Genomic DNA, 21387 nt, shown 5'->3' on the forward strand with positions numbered 1-21387 from the left:
GCCTAAACTCACACTAGTTGTACATGCTTATTCATGGTTTTTGATGACTAATTATGTATAAAGTACGTTAAAAGGTTATTTTTGAGCACAATTTTACTAATTAGCTTGTTCCTTAATACAATATTAAAAGTATCATTATTTTAAATCGTACTTTAAATCAATTAAAACTAAAAAAACTATAACAATAGCAGCTAGCGTAAAATACGTAATTTAATCATTAAATCTATTTTACTTTGGTAAATAAATATTTGTTGATTATTCTGTGAATGTTTTTACTAAAGGCGTTTTACCCTTATAAAAGAATATTCACAAATACATTATTTAACAGCATTTGAAGTAAATTACACCAATGCAAGCACCAAAAACAGAATTTAATAGTTCAGGAGATTTACCCAAATCCCAGTTGTCTCCATCAACCTCATCCAAAACTCCGTCGCCTAAAGAGTCTTCTGACCATACTGAGTTTCACTTCAGTTAGTTTTGTTTTGTACAATAGTTGGATTTATTTAATGAAGTATAGGTTAATCATAAGCTTGAATGAAAGCTGTAAAACTATTATTAGTTTTGTTATGCAAAATATTCTAGAAAATAATGCATAGTTTTTATACAGAATCTTGTTTTAATAAGTTTTTGATATAAAAGTAGCTTAAAAAGATTAGATGTGAACCGAAACATTCTTATAATAAATATATAACACATTTTTGCAGAAAAACGAATTGTACAAAAAGCCAATAGCGAGTGTGAAAGAAGTGAAGTTAATTTTTCATCACTAGGTTTTTTTTATTTTTATTGATTCGGGTTTTACTAATTAGTCATTTTTACTTTACTGTGATACCAAATTTTTGTTAAAGCTCGATCCTTTTTTAATTTGATCAAGTTTTGTGATTTAGGTAAAAAAAAATCATATAATCATTTATTAACAGACACAAGTCCAACTCATAGCGCACCCGAAATTCTTTGTCACAAAGTGGAAGTTAACAACGAAGGTAAAAATCATTGAGTTAAATATTTTTGGTAAAAAGTTACTTAATAATTTTAAGAAAATAAATTGTTTAATTTTGCTGCAGGCTCTCATAATAGCATAAATGCGACGGAGACTAATTTGCAGCACAAAAAAGATACATCAAGACTGCATATACGTTAGTTGTTATGTAAGATTACGGTTGAGTTAACCTTTTATACATTTCTCTTTTGTGTGTAATGTAAACAAGATTTTGTTAAATGTAAAGTGTTGATCATTAGCACTAGGTTTTTGAATATTTATATTTATAACAAGTAAATTTTAGAAATATTCAAAAACGTTTATTGTTTTAAAAGATCTTATTAAATAATTCTAGACAAAAATTAAATATAAAACAATAAAACATAGTTAGTTAATTTAACAAAGTTAATAGTACAAACAAAGAATGCATAAGTTCTGTGACTAATAAAAATTTGTATAACATTTGGATTTAAAAAAGAAATTATTTACCAAAATATAATCTTATTCCAAATTTATTAATTTATTTTTTAATAATTAATAAAAAATTAATGATAAAAAATTTTAGTTGCAGATGCTGCAGGTATGAATACTTCAGAAAGCCTATCAAATCATGTAATTCCTAAAGGTTAGTTAGTTTTTTTTTATTGTTTTTTTGATTTTTTAATGATACTAATTGGTGGTAGTTGCATTAACGTCACCATGGCTTAAATTTACAAGCTTTTAGCGAGATACATTATTGAAATGTTTTAAATAAAAAGGTTAAACAAAAGGTTATTGCTTTTGAAATAGCTTATATAAAAGGTTTGCATGTTACACTTACAAATTAGTTTTTTATTGATATCATTGCATGCATTTATACTTAGATTTGTACATTAAAGCAAAAGATTTCTTAAAAAAATTTAAATATAACTATTTCTGATTACTTTTAAAATTGGTTTTAGGATTTCAATACAAGCTGCATGAAGCAAAACTGAACTCTTTTGCTCAAAAATTTAGTTAGTTTTCCCTTACAATTTTAGAAACTTTTGCTAGTAAATGATTTGCTCTATTTTTTTAAAGCTTTTGTGCAAAACATCGATCTTAAATATAAATTAAACTTGATCACTCCTCGGTTAAATCATAACTAGTTTAGAATTTGTTAGATTTAAATTATTAATATTTTCTATGTTAAAAAATTTGTTATGTTTTTATTTATACTCCAATATGATAATGATCCGCTATATTCGTGGTGTGTTTACAGGGTTTGTATAAGAAATAACGCGTAACAAATATTTCAAGATTTATAATTGATAATAGTATATAAGCTAACAAATAAAAAACGCAAAAATATAAAACTAAAGTTGGAAGAAAGTTAAATTTAAATAGTTTCATTGTGTTGTTAAGCTCTCATGTGTCTGGTAAAGAACTCTTTCACTTACTCGCTTTCTGATGATAGATTTTCAGTTGAACCAATTATAAGCTAAAATTTTCCACTCATCAGTTCCTACACTTAAGCCTTTCAGGTCGCATTTTTTGCAAACGTATTTGTTACGTAGTCTTCGGCGACCAACGTTATGTTTACCAACGACCAACTTACTACCTCGTAAAGTCTTCAAAATGCGCTCGTAACTTGTCCTCGATTAATTTTCAAACCTGTACTGGTACAAGAGTTCATAGTGGCGAGACCAACAACTCTTCTTTGTCTGTATCTTGTTGTCACTTTTGATAAAGGCATCATTTAACAATGCGACAATTAATATCAATGAATTATGCTGAAATAACACTAAGTACAATGACAGAGCACCTCCAACCAGACATTTATATCGGAGTTTTGCATCTGCTGGAAGGTTTGAATCTCTTTTCTAATGAGTTTCCTTTACTCCAGTGGTAGATACTAATCTGATTTTTCGTTGAGGTTTACTGCCAAAACCTTAGCTTTTTCCAAAGCATGTTATATAGAGCTTAGTGCCAAATCAGTTCAAACCCATAACGGAAATAATTTTTTTGAATAAAAGTAACTATTATGTCAGTAAATTTAATAGCGCATAGATTGTTTCGAATTAAATATTATCATATTATTTTATACGTAAAAATATGTAACAAGGACAAAGTTGAAAGAATTTTTTTTAAGTTGCTCCATTATTTAAAATTTTGATTACAATTAAATATATCATTGTTTATTTTTTTGTTTAAAAAATCATAATAAAATTTTTAAAAATCATATTTTAATATTTTAATACTTATTTTAAAAAATCATGTTATACGCTGTAAAATAATCATAACTTTTTTTTGCTTACTGTTAAAAATAGAAATACTTTTTCAAAAATATAAAAACAAAACAAGTTAGTTTACTATTTTACTTATTGCTCCCTTATAAACAATCAAATACAAAGCAAATGAAGTGAGCTGATTGCTTCCTCTACAAACTATGAGATTGGCCTTTCTAGCTTTAGATTAATTTTCTAATAGTCTTTTGCATAGTATTGCTTCGTTTATAAATACTAAAATCTGAACTACTTGTAAGTTCTATGAAATTGCTGCTTATGTTTCTAAAATATTCAAGCCCAAATTAGTACTGCTTTTGTTACTAAATTTTCCAACTTTTTTTATTCATCAACATATTTCTTACCATTTAAACTTAGAATGTGGTATAAAAAAAATGTTGAAGTAAAACCGTTTAATAAACAAATAGAAACATGTCAACAAGCGAGATCACATTTCGATGCAACAAAGTACAAGCTACCGCATGAGCTGACACACATCAACAGTTTCGTTTCATCTTCACAACATCCCACAGTTTCTTCTGAAATTGTTCTCGCAAAGCCTGTAAGATTGCCTCTTTGTTTTCTTTTATTTTCTAGTAAACATTCACGAATTTTAGCTGAAGTTAGCTTGGTAAAGTTAAAAGTTTCAAGCTTTTAATTTGAAATGTTCAATTTAGTAGAATAACCTAAATTAAGTATTGTTGATTATATTATTTTTGTTACAGAAACAGAAAAAGTAATAAAACATTTTATTGCAGTTTATGTTCCTTTTTTTAAAATTATTGTTTTGTTTAATTTCTTTGATAAACGGATTTTATTGTTCGACAAAATTTAACTGTTTTATTTTTTAACCTTTGTGTGTGTATAAGATTAAAAGTTGTTGTTAACATGTTTTATCAAATGTACAAATTTTATCTACACCTAACAAATTAATTCAGCACCCAAGTAACCATGTCAACGTGAGAAAGCCGCAGATGGCAGTGTTGCCAATAAACACGTCACCTAACGTGGATCCCCAACAACAGAATCGCATCCACAAGCGCCCTTTTAACACGAAACACAGCGTGGAGGACATTAGAAATAAATGGAGGGATTGCCCATTGTTGGATGCTGAGATTAATTTCATGATCGGTTTGTTAGTTAAAGAACTGTAAGAGAAGTGTTATCAATAAGACAAAAATACTTTTATGATTATGATTCTTTGCTCTTGTCAAGAAATTTACATATGTGTTTTAAACTACTGTTAACTGCAGAGCTTAATTTTTATGATAAAAATAGTACATATCTCTATTTTGATTAGAAAAATCTTAAGTTAGTTTTAGTTTACTCAACTTCAGTGTTCATCGTGAACACTGATCAATAAAAGCAATACATTCTATCTACTTTACTTCTACGGTATCAAATTTATTTTTAACTTATATAATTTATTGCATTTTCTTATAGCCTAATAATACATTTCTATAGAGCATCACTTCGATTTCGACCAGGTGATGCAGATGAAGTGTAAAGTTTGCAACGACAAAGCATCTGGCGTTCACTACGGAGTGCACAGTTGTGAAGGGTGCAAGGTTTGTTTTAATTTAATTGTTACCTGACGTTTACAATTTAAGTTTGACCGATATCCGTTTTTCTGAGATTGTTTGTTTCGTAAGTTGTCCCATCAATCTAATTTTTATCAGCTTTAATTGTATTTTTTATTATATTGCAATGTTACCTTTTTTAGGAACAATCTCATTAAGTAAAAATACATTTTTTTAATGCGCATTTTTGTTTAAATTCAACACTCATTTTTTAGTTAGTGTTATAAAAGACCTGGCATTGTAAGAAAATAATTGCCATAAAGTCAGGAAAAGCAAAAAAAAGACAAAAGTCAGAATATTTGATATAAAAATGCTCTTAATAAAAAAGTTTATCATCACCAAAAACCGCACTTTGTTATTGTTGTTTTCTAAAAAAAAAACAACTGCAAAAGAACTATGGTTTAAACCTGTATAAAACAAGATTTTAAACCTCACTTAATTTCAAGTCTTTGGTAATGGATTTTTGAATGGGTTTTTAGTAAGAATTCGATTTAGAACTATCAGGGTTTTTTTCAGCTTGATCTGCGGCAACCCTGTAGGAAAATATCTGTTGACTTATACAGAGTTCATACAAACTCGGAATTTTTCATTAAAATTTCTAACCTTTAAAAAAAATTATTCTAGAACATTAGTTTTTCTCATTTTAACTTTAATGTTTTATTTATAAAAAGTTAACAAAATGTTGTTGCAACAAATACTCATGAGAGCATCTACAAGCAAAAACGTTAATTTAAGAAAGACAGTTATTGCTAAAAAATACGAAATAAAATAATCAAATCATGTTTAAAACAAAAAGGCGCACCAAAATATGGTCACAATCTGGTTATTTGAACTTGTCCGGTTAAAAGAGGAAACCGCTGAGTCGTGATCGAGGAAGAGACCGTGCTGTTGGAATGCGTAGTAAATAAATTCGTGATTAAAACTTAAAACTTTTTATTTAATTAAATATTGCTCACTGTTATGGTTAATACCGTTTATTTTGAGTTAAGCGATGCCTTTTTCTAGTAAACATTGCTTTTATTGAGCTATTTGAGGTATTTTTTATCAAGCGCAACTTGACAAGCAACTTTATGAAAATAAAGAAAAATTTGAAGGAAACTTTTAAGTAAATGATTGTTGATAGTGCAAGTTTCTTCCAATAAGATTCTTTTAAAATAAGTTTTTTTAATTTAGACTAAATGGTTAAAACTTATTTTTATAATTATATGAGTATATAGTTTGCATTTAAAATGTTTAAAGCATTTATTGTAAAAATGTAATAATTTGTTCTTATAGATTAAGTAACTTCAAGTTTTTACTTGACAAATTAAAATAAAACTCTTATTTATCACTCAAATTTATCTATCAAACTATGTGAGAGACTATTGAGTAAGTTTCACCCATATTTATTGTTCTTTTATAATTTAAGTATATAAACAATGGTTGGTTTAGCTTTTGGTTAAAGTTTGCATATTAGCCTGCTTTTGAAATTACTCTAGCTCAACCATAAAAAATAGATAACGAAAATGCATTTTGAAAATGTTAAATGTACAAAAATAAACAACGCGTTCATGGAACAAATTCTAGTAGCCTCTTATTGCCAAGCACAAGCCGTTTTATTGGTTTAAAAACCTCTTGTGCTCGACAAAAGTAGGCAAAGTGCGCACTGAAAGTCCACTCGAAGCCCCAACAAATGGCAATTCTCGGCACACACACAGGCTTGTTGCAATGAGGCGACCGCAGAGAAACGATGTTGTAGTTAGTGTGTGTGAAAACTAGTTCTCAGCGCAATACGCGCTGATGTGTTGCAGTTTTGAGCTGTCGCCAGCTTCTCGAAGGCTGCTGCTGTGGAATTAGAGCCGCCCAAACACACAGCAATGCATGCAGAAAGCTCTCAGCTTTTTGTGTATTGATGTGTTCCATTGCCGCCCTTTTCAGTTGCTCTGCAAATTATCACGTTTTTCTTTTGAAAAGAATAGTTTTTTTTCTCACTCTGAAATATAAACTTTTTAATAAAAATCGACTTTAAGTAAATCTTTACTTTATACTGTGATATGCATTAGTTATAATGTCGCAATATATAATAAATCATTGCCGCATCACAATATTCTCTTAAAAAGTGCACTGTTGCTTTAACATACTTGTTTCGTGGCATCAATTCTCATTTGAAATGCCTCATTAAGCATAAAAGAGTTCTAGTGGTCCAGAAATCCATATCTTAAAAATGCAAGAATGAACTTTCGTATTCAAAATATTTTTAGTTGTTTTTCTTAACAAATCCTCAAGTTTTATGGTTGAAAAAATACTTTGGCTAATCTTTAATCTTACACTTTTTTATTAATAGTCATGAGTATTTTTCAGTAAAAAAAAAACAACAATAAAGCTTTGGCTTTTGATTATAAAATACTCGAAATGATTTACAAGCTCAAAGCACACAGTTGGTGTCTGATTGTTTTAATTCGACCTCTTTCACACAGGGCTTCTTCCGCCGCACCACGCACAAATCGCTGAGCTACCGAGCTTGCGTGGACGGCAACTGCGACATCAACAAGGACAACAGGAACAAGTGCCAGTCGTGCCGCATGAAGAAGTGCATGAAAGTCGGCATGTCACGTGACTGTTAGTTTGCAACAATTCGCTTGAAAATTAAACCTTCAAGGTTATATTGAACAAACATTAAGTTGAAAGTTTGAATAAACTAGTTAACATTCAAAACCAAATGAAAGATTGTATTAATGTTTTGTTATAATAAAATTATCCAAGGTTATATTATATATAAACGGTAAGTTTAAAAGTATTTTAATTTTTCAAGGACTTTTATTACACTACTAACAATAATTAATAAAATATGCTTTTTTGAATATACAATTATTTTTAGTTTTAGTATGTGACTTTTGAGTAAAGTTTTACGTTTATTTTTAGATTATCAACATACTCACAAAGTTCAACTAACACTAACTTTCTTAATGTCATTTTAGTTAACTTTAGAGCTATACTTAGAAAAAAAATTACTTCTTTTTCAGTATTAATTAGTGTAATTTTCTATTTAGTGTTTATAAATCTTTCAATGTTGCTTAAATTATTTTGATATTTTATTGTGATATAGCTAAAAAATTCGAATGAATGTATTACAAAATAAATTTTGAAAGTTGTTGATAATTGTTTAAATACTATTTTTCTGATACATTTCTTGATTTGTAATAAATAAAAAAACTAAAAAAATTAAAGTTTAATTAAAAATTATTAAAAAAAAAATTAATTTATTTTTGTTTAAACATGTTTATATATAATAAGATAAGATTTAATATACTGTAATTAAATTTTATTATAATCTTTAGTATAAAATACGATAAGTTTCAACTGAGAAATATCGAGTTTTACAAAACGTTAAACTTTTTAAGCTATCTCCGCCATTTATGAAAAAATAATGCTTACGCTAAATTTTTGCCCGCGACTAATCTTGATTTAACGGGTGTGATAAATTATCACAAACTTTTGTGTTGTACGTTTCCGTCAATTGTTTTTGATTTTTTTTTTTACTTTTTGTTTAATAATTCGAAGACCATAAAATAGGTAAGGGCTAAAAATTATTTCTTTTTATTTCCAACATTTGAATAATATTAGTTAAAAAGTTTTAGTGTTTTTTATAACTCACCCGTCACATTTTTAATATATTTTAGTAAATCTTTAGACATTTGAATTCAGATTTACATAGTTAATAATAATTTGTTTTAAATTTCATATTTAAAAATTTAGGTATGAGTGATATAATACTTGTTATAAACAAACATTTTTTAATTTTGTTATAATAGTTTTAAAATTATTTTTGCTTACAAACTATTTTAGTTAATATAACTATAACAAAAAGTATATAATTATGAAAACTTACATATAGTAATTCAAAAGTAAATTTATTAAATATGTTATAGATATATTTTTGTGAAAATATTTAAGGCAAAATTTAAAAATTCATGGTTAAGAATATTAGAATTTGTTTCAAATGCAAAGAAATTCCCTGAATTTAAATAACTTTCGAACTATGTCATACTAAAATTCGAAAACTATTAAATTATACAAAGGTTTTAAAACTATTAGATTATACACAGGTTTTAAAACTATTAAAAGTTTTGTAAATTAGACTTTTTATAACAGTAAATTAAATATTAATTTAAGTAATGTAAAATTAAATTTTAAAAGTTTAAGTAGTATAAAACTTTTAACGAAAGTTTTTAAAGTAGGTGGCAAACCACAGTTTAAATAAGCCAGTCAAGGTGCTAATAAATAAATTCCATGTTTTGCAATAAAATATAAAAATTTATTTTAAAGTATGGAGTATAATATTAAATGTGATTTTTTAATTAAAACTAGTTTTATAAACTGATACCTGTGGTTTTAACGGTTTAAAACTTACATGTATATTCGAAAGCGTGAAAAATGAAGCTTATTAATCAAATTTAAATACTTAAAGTTTTTAGATAATTAATCTTAAAGCCGTGACCAAATTTTTCACTGTACATGCTCAATTTATCCTAAATTCCGTTATTAAACTAAACTGCAACAATACCTTTTGCGCACTAAGGCGAAACGGAGCATTCTCGTAAAAAAGAGGTTAAACATATATTAACTATAATCACTCATCCGGCATAAAAAACGAGCGCAAACAAAGTTGAAGGAAAATGGGCGACGTTCGGGCAGCACAATGAAAAGCTGGCAATTAAGCTCTGACCACTGCCACAAAACGAGATTTGAGCGCCACGCGAAACCTCAATTTATTTGATTTTTTCAAACCCACATTTGTGTCAAACCCATTTTTTAATGCGCACACAAAGCCATTGTGGATTTAGCTTCTGCTCTTTATTTGCCTTTCAAGAGTAGAGTTAATTTGTTTTATCATTTGCATTTTCTAAATGTATTTAGTACAATAAAATTTTATAATAACATTTAATACTGATGATATAAATGGTAACCTAACGGATTTCTTTTAAAGCTTAACTTTTATCTTTTTTAACTTGTATTTTTTTTTATTGAAAACCTACAAAAAAATGTTTTTAATTGCTAGAACTATATATATCGTTTTTGTACATTAGGTAAAGTTTTGTGTAACAAATGCAATTTTATCTTGAAGTAGCATTTATTTAGATTAACTATTACAATAAATTATTAACAAATGTATTAGTTCGATGACCGAAAGGTCTTTCTGTACACTAGGTCCTTTGATCAAACTTTTAAGCTTCGGTTTCTTTATCATGTTCAAAAAACTATTATCACCTAAATTTTTATAAAGTACTCGCCAGGTTTTAGCAATAAATTAACTGTTGTGGTCTAATTCGTCAATTTGACATTATCCAATGGTTTTACAAGCACCACTCCTATATATGAACAACCAGAAGGTATTTTGTCACACGCTTGTAATGAAGTTAAACTCTTTTATGTGGCTAATTTTTGTATGAATATAAAACGTGTGTTTCATCAAACTGAATGGATTAGTTGCAGCTCAAACCTTAAGCTCATACTTACATAGGATTAATAGTTTTCTGTGCTTAGTAGCTGGTGTAATATACAAACATTTCTTTTTGATTGTTATCAGTAATTACAAAAGAGACTAACCTTCTGCAATGCGCTTCTAAATATTTCAACATTTTTTGTAAATTTTTAAACTTAAGTTAAATTAAAAGTTTTAGATATTTTAAAGCAATTATTAATTAAACATTTTTTGGTTTAGTTAAAATAAAAAAATTACAGCTGTCAAGTACGGAAGAATTCCGAAAAATGAAAAAGCGAAACAAGAAAAGACAAGATGGAACGAAATAAGAGAAATGCTGTAAGTTTGGTTGTTTGATTTAGTTGTGAGTTGTCACAATGAGAAGCTATTACTTCAATATATAGTCAAAAAAAGTTTGTTGAGTTATAGTTTTCGTGACCAAAAATATTTTTTATTACCTAAACAAATAAATTTAAAATTAGACTCCTTATTTTTCAAACAGAGGTGAGCAAGGCGTGTCGCTTCTCTTTCAGTACAAGAACCAGCTGAGCCAGTCCCAACAGCCCATCCGGCCCAACGCCACCCCGCCCGCTTCACATTCGGCCTTCTTGTCCCAGAGCAGGCCCGCCGTCCATCCCCAATCCCACCCATGGCCCCAGAACTTCTCGCGCCGCCCCTCGCACTCCGACATGAGCGACCCGCTGAGAAAGATGCGGTGCATAGCAAACGGGGAAGCGATGGGCGCCAAGATGGACGTCAGCCCGCCTTACTCGAGGAAGTTCAACCAGAACGTCAGTTCTTCATCGGAAAGCAGAGCGGGCTGCAGCGGATCTGCTCTACTTGACAGGTCTGCGCTGAACTCCACTTCGGCGTTCACCGCCAGAGACATCGGCCCTCCCAAGTTCCCTTCCGCCAGCTCGGCAATTGAAAAGCAGCTGCTGAACGGAAAAATCCCCTTGAGCCCCACGAAAATACCCTCTTGCCTGCCGTACTGGATACAAAAACAAGCTCCGAACAACCAGAACAGCTTGTTGCAGAGCCCCCTGCTGACCCGGCTGGTGCAACCCAACATGCAAGCGTACAACATCCTGTGCAGCCTCCATCAGCAGCACAAGAGACCGGAAATTTACCACCCGCGCCCGTCGCTCCCCGTCAACGGTCACGCGGACCCTGGAAACCATATCGAAAACAACAACAACGGTCCGCGGCCCAACTCGTCGTCGAGCTACGACAGCGGTTGCCCGGGTTCGGCGAAACGACCCAACACGGACTCCCAAGACCACCATGCCAACGGGCAAGCGTCGCAGCCGTCGAACGTGCGAGCTGCCAGCAGCCAGGAGTCGAGCAGGAGAAACTCCCAGCAAGAAGCGGAAGCCTCAGCTGTGAACCTTAGCAGCAGAAGCAGCAGTCAGAGTCACGCTTCCACCAGTCGGGTTCTGCCCGCCTACCAGGTTCCGCCCGTGAGGACGGGAGAAGACGCAGATCAAAAGTTTCAGAAAGCGGCAGAAAAAGAGGAAGAGCCACAAGACCTGAGGGTCGTGGCCCAAGTACAACCGACAATGGTTAATTTTTATACCTAATGGTTTTTGTGTTCTAATATTTTCTTAAGAATAAAAGAAACGTGAAGTCGTAACAAACTAAGACTTAATATTTTTTTTTAGTCAAAAACACTTTAAAAAATGAGTGTTCAAAGTTATATGCATTAGATGCTTTGGTTAGTTTTTTCAAAAACTTGATTTTTCTTTCACTTACACGTATATGTAAAACAATTGCGTAGGAACTCGTTTTTTTCACTTCCTTTTGTATGATGAATATTCCAATGTCTGTTTAGTTCAAAAATAAAAAATTCAGCGTGGTTGCTGTTTTTAATATTTTTTCCAATATTTGTACAACAGACGATAGGTGAAAACATATTTGAAAGTTACTTGGAAACAGTTGGCAAACCTTTTGAGACTACCTACACGCCACTTGATGTTTTCTTCAAACATGACGAAGAGGTTTGATACATTTTAAACATTATTGAATAATTTTAAACTTGTTAGTTCAGTAGTATAAATACGTTTTGTTATGTTTGGTCATTATATGTTATGCTGACGAATCATCACTTACGTTATGTAAGACCAACAACAACTAATAAGCATAACTAAAAGGTTTATTTGATGCATAGCTAATTAAATTCTAATATAGAAAAAATATATTGTGCATGTTTAGTTAATAATTTTCAAAACTAAAATATATTTATGTAACTTAATTGCATATGATGCTAGGTAATTTAGTGATAGTTATCTATTAAACTTAGCTAACATTTAGTTTATTGTTTGTTAAATTTTCAGTAAACTCATTTTTATTAACAACATAAATGCCATTTACGTATTTTTAATTTGATTTAAATCAATTTAAAGTTAAAAATAGTTTACTTTCAAATATAGTTGTTGTTTTTCAGAACACAAAAAAAACGAGTTGTAGTTTTTACAATAAATTGTCTAGAAAGTTAATATAACCGAATAGTTATATTTTCTACATGAAATTCTTTTCATTTGCTTTAAACTAAAGTATTGTAATCTGTTCAAATATCAAGCTTTTAAAATTCCTCTGGGCTCAAATCCCTTGTTTTAACGACGTCGCCGTTACAACTCTGTGTTTTACATCTTCCTATCACAATTCCCCTATGATCCCAGTTTCTTCTATTTAAATATGCAAGTTTTAATTAAGTTTTTGCGGAAAACAAAACAAGTTGTCGTTAGAAAACATTACAAGCATAATACTTTTTTAACATTTCTACCGAATAATCAATTACACTATGGCAACAACTGAGTATGTTAAAACTTAATTACATAAAATATAAGGTACGAATCACAGTTTAACTAATGGTTTTAGATGCTACTAAACTTTACTAGTCTTAGAACTGAGCTGAAATTATTTTGCTTACTTTTATCGTGGGCTAAGTTTCTTTAAATTTAAATGCATATCTTTTTCTGCTTGCGTTAACTCAAAAAAAAAAGTTGTTAAAAAAAATTTGAGTATTTAAGTTATATAATATTTCAACTATATATCATAAAATTAAATTTCATTCAATTTTTTTTATTACTATAAAAATGTAATGAAGTTTTTTGGATTATTAGTAAATATTTAGTTGTGTAAATAATTTTAACTTATTAGAGCAAACATTTTGTTTGCGAAATTGTATGAATTGTAGATAAATCGAAAGTTGCCTTTAGAAATATAGTAAATCTCTATAAATTTTTGCACGTATCAAATTTCAAATTATGAAATAATGTATAAGCCTCAATAGAATATTGAAATAACCTCATTTCAATAAAGAGATAGTTCAAATTAATCATAATTGACTTAAACTGGTGTCACAAAATAGGATGTGTAGTAACTTTTTTTCATAAAGTTTAATTAAGCTTAATAAAATTCAAATGCACTTTAATCTTAAACCTGCAGCAATATCCGACAAAAGGTGAGAACAAATTACCGTGAAGAGCACAACAATTCACTTTCATTTTCATCATTTAATAAAGCCTCGTAGTATAGTTTGTGTGATGAAATTGGATGATTTTGCAAAGCATATTTTTTGAGTCATTCGATGTTTTTGAACTATTTTATGTCTGCTAATTAATTTTAGTTAGTTCAGTACAAAAAAAAATCTGTATACTTTACATTAGCAAAAAAAATATTTTAACAAAGTCTGTAATATTAATTATACTTACACAGGTCGATAGTAGCTTTGTTATCCTTAAGTAATTCCAAAAATGTTTCCATGCAAAACACATAAATTTTGCGAATCCCTCACCAAATCACGCTCTCGCATAAGAAGGTAATGACTTATTCCAGCTCATTTGTGTGACAGTTTAATACATCACTGAGTTACTTTGACAAGACAGACACACAAAAGGCCATTTAATAATTGCGTAATGAAATCAATACGCAGCGAAGTAGCACGAAGAGCAGGAGAGAGGAGGTATGTGCAGTGTGACACGGCGCACTGTGTCAATTTTGATTTTTAAAAGTTAGAAATAGCACATATGTTCTGACAGGAAGAAGGGACCTTTGTTTGCGTTGCGTTGTTTGGCGAGCCAAAAAAGCGATTCTGTTTGTTTTAACTTTTATTACGCGCTCGCTTTCTGTTAAGCTTATGAAAAAAAAAGTGGAGTATTTTAAATTTCTACCGTGCATTATTCGCCTAGTTTCTTTTGTGAAAGTTTTTGGAGCAGCGGGTGAATTTTCTCTCTTTGCACTGCGTTGGCAGTATTATGTAAGCAGCAGTTATAATAAAGGTCGAGCTTTCAAACACAAAAACGCTTTTTAATACGTTTTTGTAAGGCCATAAAAGTTTTTTTGTGGCTGAACAGCTCCTTAGAGACTTTTCTAATCGATTTTTCGGGCATAGTTTTTTTATTTAATCTTAATGAGTCCGTGTTTTCTACTTTAATCCTTACTAAAATGCTAAGCATATTAGCCGGTTTTTCTATTTCAAAATAAAACCTCCTTTGAGCTTCAATTTTTTAACTTTTTTTGGACATAACAAACTCATATGACTCATATTCTACCATCTTCTTTTTAAATATATCAACATTTTTAGTCATTTTTAACCAGTTCCTGTTTTCTTTTACGTAAGTTGTAATAAACTGAGTCTGATTCAATTACTATGTTAAATATTTCCAACAGTATAAGTCATGTACAATTTTTTTTAGAAGTTTTTAACTTTAGTCTAGTTTAAAAGCAGAAAAATAGTCTAACTCTAAATTTTTAGAATTTTTTTAATTTACGAGTTTTTGAACTTACCACTTATATTAAATACTATTGACAAAATTAAAATATGGCTAGTAGAGATTTGAATTCAAGAATTTAGAGCACTTAGCGCGAAGTCGTTTCAAATGACAGACGTCTCAATCGCTGAAAGTAAAATTTTTTCAACAAAACTAATTTCATTCGTACCTGCATTTCTCTTCCAAATTTTCCTGCATTACCTTTTCGAACTCTTTTCACATTTGCGGTGAACCCGTTCAACTTTCTTGCTTTCCTTGTACGAAATTGACCTCGTATCACGCGCTTTTATTTTCGTTAGTTTATTGAAAATAGCTTGTTTTTTTTCGATTTAGAAGCTGAGTTGATCGATTTAAGTCAGGCAATTTTTGATTTATCTTCTCTTTTCGAATTAAAGTTTCGCTGATTTGTCTAATTAACTGCTGATTAACTTCAAATTTCGTTTGTTGTATAACTACGATTTAAAAAAAAAAAGTTTTTAAAATATTTTAAACTATCGAATTAGACAAAACTAAGAAACTTTGTGTAAACTCAGATGATTTTTGAATGCAAATGAGAAAGTTTGCGTTTTAATTTTACAAACTTTATTAAATGCAAATATTTACTACCAGTATTTAGTAGATCATTCTATGTAGTTATTTTTATCAAGGACAAAAGTTTGTCTCCGTTGCGAAATTTTGATTAGTTGTCTATTAGTAGTAAAACTTCAAAAATAAAAGTTTTTTAAGACTCTTGATTTTGTTATAGTTTTTTTTACGGTTATGTATTCAAAACTTGTCTAATAACTGAAGTTTTTTAAGCTTTGGTCATTTAAAATTTACTACTTAGTAACCTTAGTATAGCTGTGTGCATTCAATATTTAAATATAATAAGAAATACAGATAATATTTGTTTCGTAGGCTTTAAGATTAAGATAAGATTAAACTTTGAAAGGAGCTTTTTGAGATGAATAATTTACGCACAATTTTTATAAACTATTTTAGTTAGTGTTGACTTTTATCACTATTTTCTGTAAAACTTTTCTGTTAAAATTCGAAATAAATAAGATTAAATTGATTTTACAGACGTAGTAAAGCATACGTACAATTAAAAAAAATCCCATGTAAGTAATTTTAACATCCATGTGTAGTAACTAAGATTTAAAGTTTGTTCAAATGCTTTACTACTTGAACTTCAATTAAGATATTTAACTTTTTAGTGGCTATTTTCATTTTACTGTTTTATTATGTTTACCTAAATTATTTTTAGATAGCATAAACTTGATGTTTATATTAAAGATTAATAATATCAGGGTTGCCAAAAAACCTGGAATCCTGGAAAAACATGGAATTTGAGTAATTTTGAAAAAAACATAGAATTTTGATCAAAAATCACTGAAAAATTTGGAATTTTTAACAATTTTTACATGTTAAGTTGTAAAATTTCGATTTTTGACGCAAAAAATCTATCGTTTAGATAAAAAAAAATTGTCATCATCAAAACTTTTTTAATCAATAAACACATTTAAAGAAGCTTTAAGATATCTTTTTAATGTCGTTATGCTATTTAACACAGTTTTTTACCTTAAACTTAATTTTGAAATATAATTAGACCCTAAAACGTATAATTTAAATTACCTTTAAGAAATTTTGAAAACCTGGAAAAAGTTTGCCAAAAACATTTGGCAACCCTGTAATACAAATAAAATATTTACAATTGTAGCCTATGACTATATTAAGATTTAATATTTCTTTGGTGATATATAGCAATTATCACAATTTTTATTCTTTTTAAACTTAAATCAGGATCGGTAAATTTCGGATCGCAAAGCAAAAGTATGCGGCCTGCAAAAGTACTGGTCAGCTAAAAACATACTTTTTTAAAACAAAAAGGCTAAACTTTTGTGATTAAAAATTGATATTTAATAATTAGTAATTTATTGTATTTTAGTGATGCGTTCTCTATCTCATTTTCGATTTAAGATAGTTTTTTTATAGGTTACTTGAGCTTTATATAAAAAATGCGGCCCGCAGATGACTTTTTTCTATACAGTGCCGAGAGCAATTTTTCTTAAAAAAATTGCCCGCGACATAAACTGTTAATGTCAAAAAATCATCAATGCTTTTCAACAAATTTAGATGTCAGGCAATTCAGTGACTGAAATATTATTCAATTATACGAAAACTAACTTCTGCCCTTAAACTTTTTCGTTACCCACAGGTGGACTTGCCAGACATACGCACTGGGGGACGGGTGCACAGGAACTACGTGGAAGAGGTTCACTTCCAGCAGATCATCCTCGACATGTGCAAGTTCTCAGATCAGATTCCCGGCGCCAGGCAAATTCAGTACGACGACATGAAGCTTCTTATCGAGGCTGCCGTTTACGAGGTTTAACCTTGTTGTTTGTTTTTTGATGTAGATGCAATTTGAACTTGAACCGGGTTTATATTCTGCGCAAAGGAGTAGATACTGTCAATTAAACAGATATTTTTCACTTAAAAATTGATATTTTATTGGAGATGTACGTGTTAGTTATTATTTTTTACTGCAGCTAATACCTTTTTAAGTTTGATACTTTATGTAATTCTCAGGATATTCATTTATAAACAGTTTATACTTTTTGTTTTTAAGTACATTCCTATCGATTTCTCTAACATAATATTGATTTTTAGACTATTGTTTAATCTAAATATAAAACAATTAAAAAAAAAATTACATATTTTTAAGTAACTTGGTTTTTTTAATAACTATTTAAATATCACTTAAAATAACAATACTTTTATATTTTTTAGTAAACAATAAAATTTCAGCTACTACTTGTGAAGTTGAGTCTACTGTACGACCCAAATTACAACACTATTAGAGTTTTTGGAGTTCAAAAGCAGTTACAAGAATGCAAAATACGGAAAGGTGTGTTTTAAAGTTTGTGTTGTATTTTAAAGTGAAACTAGTAAGGAAAATTAAAGATCTTTTCAATTTTACTATAAATAGCTAGATTGTTGCACTTATAGTCTTTTTTTTCCTTAAAATTTAATACAAAAACTTTGCATTAGTATATTAACTAAACTTTTCTTCAAAGCTGAAGTTAAAGTTTATGTATATTATAGTTATTTATTTTTTGTTGTTTCAAAAGTAAAAATTGTACTTATCTTATTTGATAGATCATCTTTTACAAGCATTTAAGGTTTATTTTGACCATAAGAATAAACTTAATTGTATTAGTACTATAAATCATAAAAAAAAAATTTATTAATATATTCTATAATGGAAACTATAAATAGATTACAAATAAATCAATAGTTGTGATCAAAATAAGTATCTTATTATATCTACAAATATAATCAGTCAAATAAAATTTCTTTTCTTAATAATTTGTATTGCGGTTCATAGAAAACTACATAATCTTGAAAACTTGTTTCTTATAAGAAAATAAATTTAGTAGCATAACTTTTAGATTTATTATACTTTACCAAAAATTAAAAAAAAAATTTAAATACACAACTATTTTACTATTTAACTGATATTTATAAACGTAGTTTTCATATAATGTATAATTAGTACTTCTTAATTTAAAAAGCCTATGTTTATTTAAGCAGTTATTATGTTAGTTAAATTATTTTTTCAAAGAAATACCGTGAATTTTATTGTTTTTATTTTAGTTTAAAACCTTATATAATATTTTATAGGTAAAAGTTTAAATATTATGATACACAACTTGTATTGTAAGTCTAGCTGCGTAATTTTTATTCGCAACGTATGTAGAGTTTTTAATTCGAAATAAAGCTCACTACAAACTATAAAACTAAACTCTGTTTAATGGTTTTGATTTCAAGCAAAATATCAATAGTTTAATGATTTAGTTACTAATTACTGATACTAAACAATTTTAAATGTGTCATAAAAAATCAGGAATGGGAAGTTTTATCAACAAGGTTTTCATGGTGATTTCGAAACTGGCCAGCTTCAACCTCACCGACAAGGAAAAGTCTCTCTTCTGCGCCATACTCTTCCTCGCTCCAAGTAAGTTTGTATTGTTTTCCGCAACTGCCGCTCAACATAACACGCGATTGTTAACAGGCCGCGACGGACTGAAGAACTGCTTGTTCGTGCAAAACTTGCTGGACCAAGTGTTCGATCTGCTGTCGAGCTCGCTGCAGAACAGGCCGAACAACTTGTTCGCCAGGCTCATGTACAACTTGTACGAGCTGAAGACGGTGGCAGAGGAGTACAGCAGAATCATGAAGATGGCCGAAGACAAATAATATTTTAATAGTTTGTGTCAAGTTTGATCTTGTAAGCGTATAAGTTTTTATTTTCGCACGTTCATCGAAAAACGAGTTTTTACTGGTTGGAAGTCTCACTATACGTATGTGTTTAGTTTAAAACTTGAAAATTAACACCATAAAATTTGTTTGATCACTCTGCTGATCAAAATATACAAGAACTTGTCGCAATGTAATATAAATGAATGAAACAAAAATAAAACTAAGATGATATTATAAATTTTTATAATATGCATATGTTTAAAGGTTTTCAAAATGAAATTCAAAAGCATCTAGTGTTTAAAAGAGTGTTATACAAGTCATTTAATTTTAACAAATTATGGTAAATAATTTGGTGAAATTTTGCACCTAACAAAGTTACTCCGAAAATAGTTATTTGGAAAGAAGTTTTCTTTAACTTTTGTCTAGTTATTTTTAAATGTATTACCTGTTTGACATTTTTATTTTCATAAATCGTTTAAAATCTGCATTGAATTTTCCTCCATTTTGTGCAGGACAAATATATTATATGTTAAAAATGATAGACTGATTTTTTTAGTCATTTTTTTTTTTAGCTATCAAATGAATTTTATAATTTATTTTAGTTTTCTAAAAAATTAAGCGACTTCTATTTACAGTTCAGAAACTAAATCTAACGCTATACAATTTCGAACAGAATTACCTAGATTTAAGTATTTCTAGTATTAACTATGTACTACGGTGAATTCTGTAGACTTTTAAAACAGACTAAAAATTATTTTAGATCACGTTGCTTCTTTTTTTACATTTAAACTGTTTTATGTTATTAGGTATTGTTAAACTATACAGGGACACTAAACATTTACGAAATGTCCTGCCTAGGCAAATAGCGCTCTTAAATGTTTTTTAGCTTGTATTTTTAGTTTGTGACTTAAGTATTGTAAATAAATTAATAGTCTAACGGAAAAGTCAATAAGTTTATGATTTCTATTTACTCTTTTCTTAATTTAAGCTAAAAATAAATGAATTGTATATATACAATTACTCTTATTTTAATTGGAAAAATATATGAAATACTTTATATTTTTGATTGTAAAAGTATACATATATTTTGAGTTTATAAGTTTTTCTTTTGTTTGACTTTAAAAGATTTATCTACCAACAAACCATATCTACCTAACTGTTCAAACTTCTAAAATTACCTCTACTGTATTACTACTCATCTTGAATCAAAGTACAAACTTTGATGTCTTTTTTGATGCAAAGTTAGTTAGTTTGTTTCAAATTTATAAATGTTACTAATTGAGAAAGATTATAACTTTTAAACATTTATTTATTTTCTTTATAAAAATTTGGTTACTATATCGAAATTCATCACTTTTTTATTAAATTGTTACGTTGTTTTAACATTTTTAATCTGTAACGTAATTAAATTTTCTAGTCTATTATTTCTTAATGCTTACACGGACGACTTGAAATATGTATGTTTTTTTCAATTATTGTACGTTGTTTTTGAATATCACTCTTAAAAAATGAGCTTATGTATAGATAAAGTTGAGCTTAGGTATGAAAATTTTTCCACTGTTGTAATGATGTATTTTCTCATGTACAATGATTTTTTGAAACTCTAAGTTTAATGAAATGACTTATTTTTATCACGTCAATAAACTTTACATAAACTACAATTTTCTTAGTAATTATTTGTTTAATTTAGTTTTATATTAGAAATACAGTTAGCTGCAAAAAAAAGATGTTATACTTTTCTAAAGTTAAAAATAAAAACAAGAGATATTTAACAATAGTGAAGTAAATATACAACCTAATTAAACGATAAAATTTTAAAAAAATTAATTACATTGTTTAGACAATATTTGTTACAAACAACTTCAACAGGTTTTTGATGTATAAATTAGCATAACTTGTTTTATTTAGCTTTTGTAATAAACTAATCATCTGTTTAAAAATTTTAAAACATAAGTTTGAGAAATAAAAAAATACTTATAAGTATTTGTTTTTAGAAATTTATAAAATAGTTTCAGTATTTAACTTGTTCATCAAAATAGTGGAGTCTGGCTATGGCGTAGAGTTTTCATAATCCTTTATATGAACTAAAGTCAATGCATTCTAT

General features: G+C 28.7%; 1 protein-coding gene across 4 annotated transcripts; it reads left to right on the forward strand.

Annotated features, from left to right (window-relative positions):
* The first annotated feature begins 332 nt into the window (after window positions 1-332).
* Window positions 333-20933, forward strand: LOC145849781 (uncharacterized). Of its 4 annotated transcripts, none has more exons than XM_082954832.1 (17): window positions 333-473; window positions 708-773; window positions 924-986; window positions 1068-1139; window positions 1548-1607; window positions 1924-1977; window positions 3654-3787; window positions 4164-4356; window positions 4690-4793; window positions 7262-7403; window positions 10527-10605; window positions 10769-11828; window positions 12162-12263; window positions 17236-17406; window positions 17829-17928; window positions 18928-19038; window positions 19096-20933. In XM_082954832.1, the coding sequence occupies exons 1-17, from the start codon at window positions 350-352 to the stop codon at window positions 19278-19280; spliced, it is 2820 nt and encodes a 939-aa protein (XP_082810958.1). In that variant the 5' UTR covers window positions 333-349; the 3' UTR covers window positions 19281-20933. The 4 variants fall into 4 exon arrangements, with proteins under 4 accessions (XP_082810958.1, XP_082810959.1, XP_082810960.1 ...); XM_082954833.1 differs by having other exon boundaries at window positions 1554-1607; XM_082954834.1 differs by lacking the exon at window positions 1924-1977.
* Window positions 20934-21387: the final 454 nt, after the last annotated feature.

Source organism: Thalia democratica, chromosome 2 (genome assembly GCF_965202585.1).
Source record: "Thalia democratica chromosome 2, ktThaDemo2.hap1.1, whole genome shotgun sequence".
Lineage (NCBI taxonomy): Eukaryota > Metazoa > Chordata > Thaliacea > Salpida > Salpidae > Thalia > Thalia democratica.